Here is a 536-nt window from a genome sequence, read left to right as displayed (position 1 = left end):
AAAAAAAAAACAAACAAACGTTTTTTAATCACATGTTTTTGTGCAGGTTGAGTGACGACAACAGCCTGGTGGTCTGGATCAATATAGAAGACCACCTTAAACTGGTGACCACACGACACGATGCTGATGTGGCTGAGGCTTTTAAATTCATCTTTGCTAAACTGCAGAAGGTCCTACAGATTCAAACAACGTGTACAATATACCAACGGATGTTAAACCGTTATCAGCTGATTGATGTTATTCCTGTTTTGGCCAGTTGGGGGTGATCTACAGCCAGCTGAGACACCCTTTTATCTGGAAGCAGCAGCTGGGCTGGCTGAGCAGCTCTCCCACTGAAGTAGGAACTGGTTTTAGGGTTCGAATCAAACTGAGATTGAAACTACTACCCACTCAGCGCCGCCTGCAGGACGTCCTGATTAGACTGCGCCTCCACATGGTCTCCACAGGTACTGCAGTTCCTATGTAGTTAAGCTAAAGAGGGCGAGTTCTGTGAGAACCTCTCGGTATATCTTTGCTTACAACTTTTTTTTGTCTTT

General features: G+C 44.8%; 1 protein-coding gene across 1 annotated transcript; it reads left to right on the top strand.

Annotated features, from left to right (window-relative positions):
- The first annotated feature begins 32 nt into the window (after positions 1–32).
- On the top strand, positions 33–520 carry LOC112486707 (creatine kinase M-type-like). The gene is made up of 2 exons (XM_025054036.1): positions 33–170; positions 257–520. The coding sequence occupies exons 1-2, from the start codon at positions 33–35 to the stop codon at positions 464–466; spliced, it is 348 nt and encodes a 115-aa protein (XP_024909804.1). The 3' UTR covers positions 467–520.
- The last annotated feature ends 16 nt before the right edge of the window (positions 521–536 follow it).

The sequence above is a fragment of the Cynoglossus semilaevis genome, unplaced genomic scaffold (assembly GCF_000523025.1).
Source record: "Cynoglossus semilaevis isolate Cse_v1.0 unplaced genomic scaffold, Cse_v1.0 C18855240, whole genome shotgun sequence".
NCBI lineage: Eukaryota > Metazoa > Chordata > Actinopteri > Pleuronectiformes > Cynoglossidae > Cynoglossus > Cynoglossus semilaevis.
The sequence above is the reverse complement of the archived record's forward strand: the minus strand, read 5'-3'. Positions and strand labels throughout refer to the sequence as shown.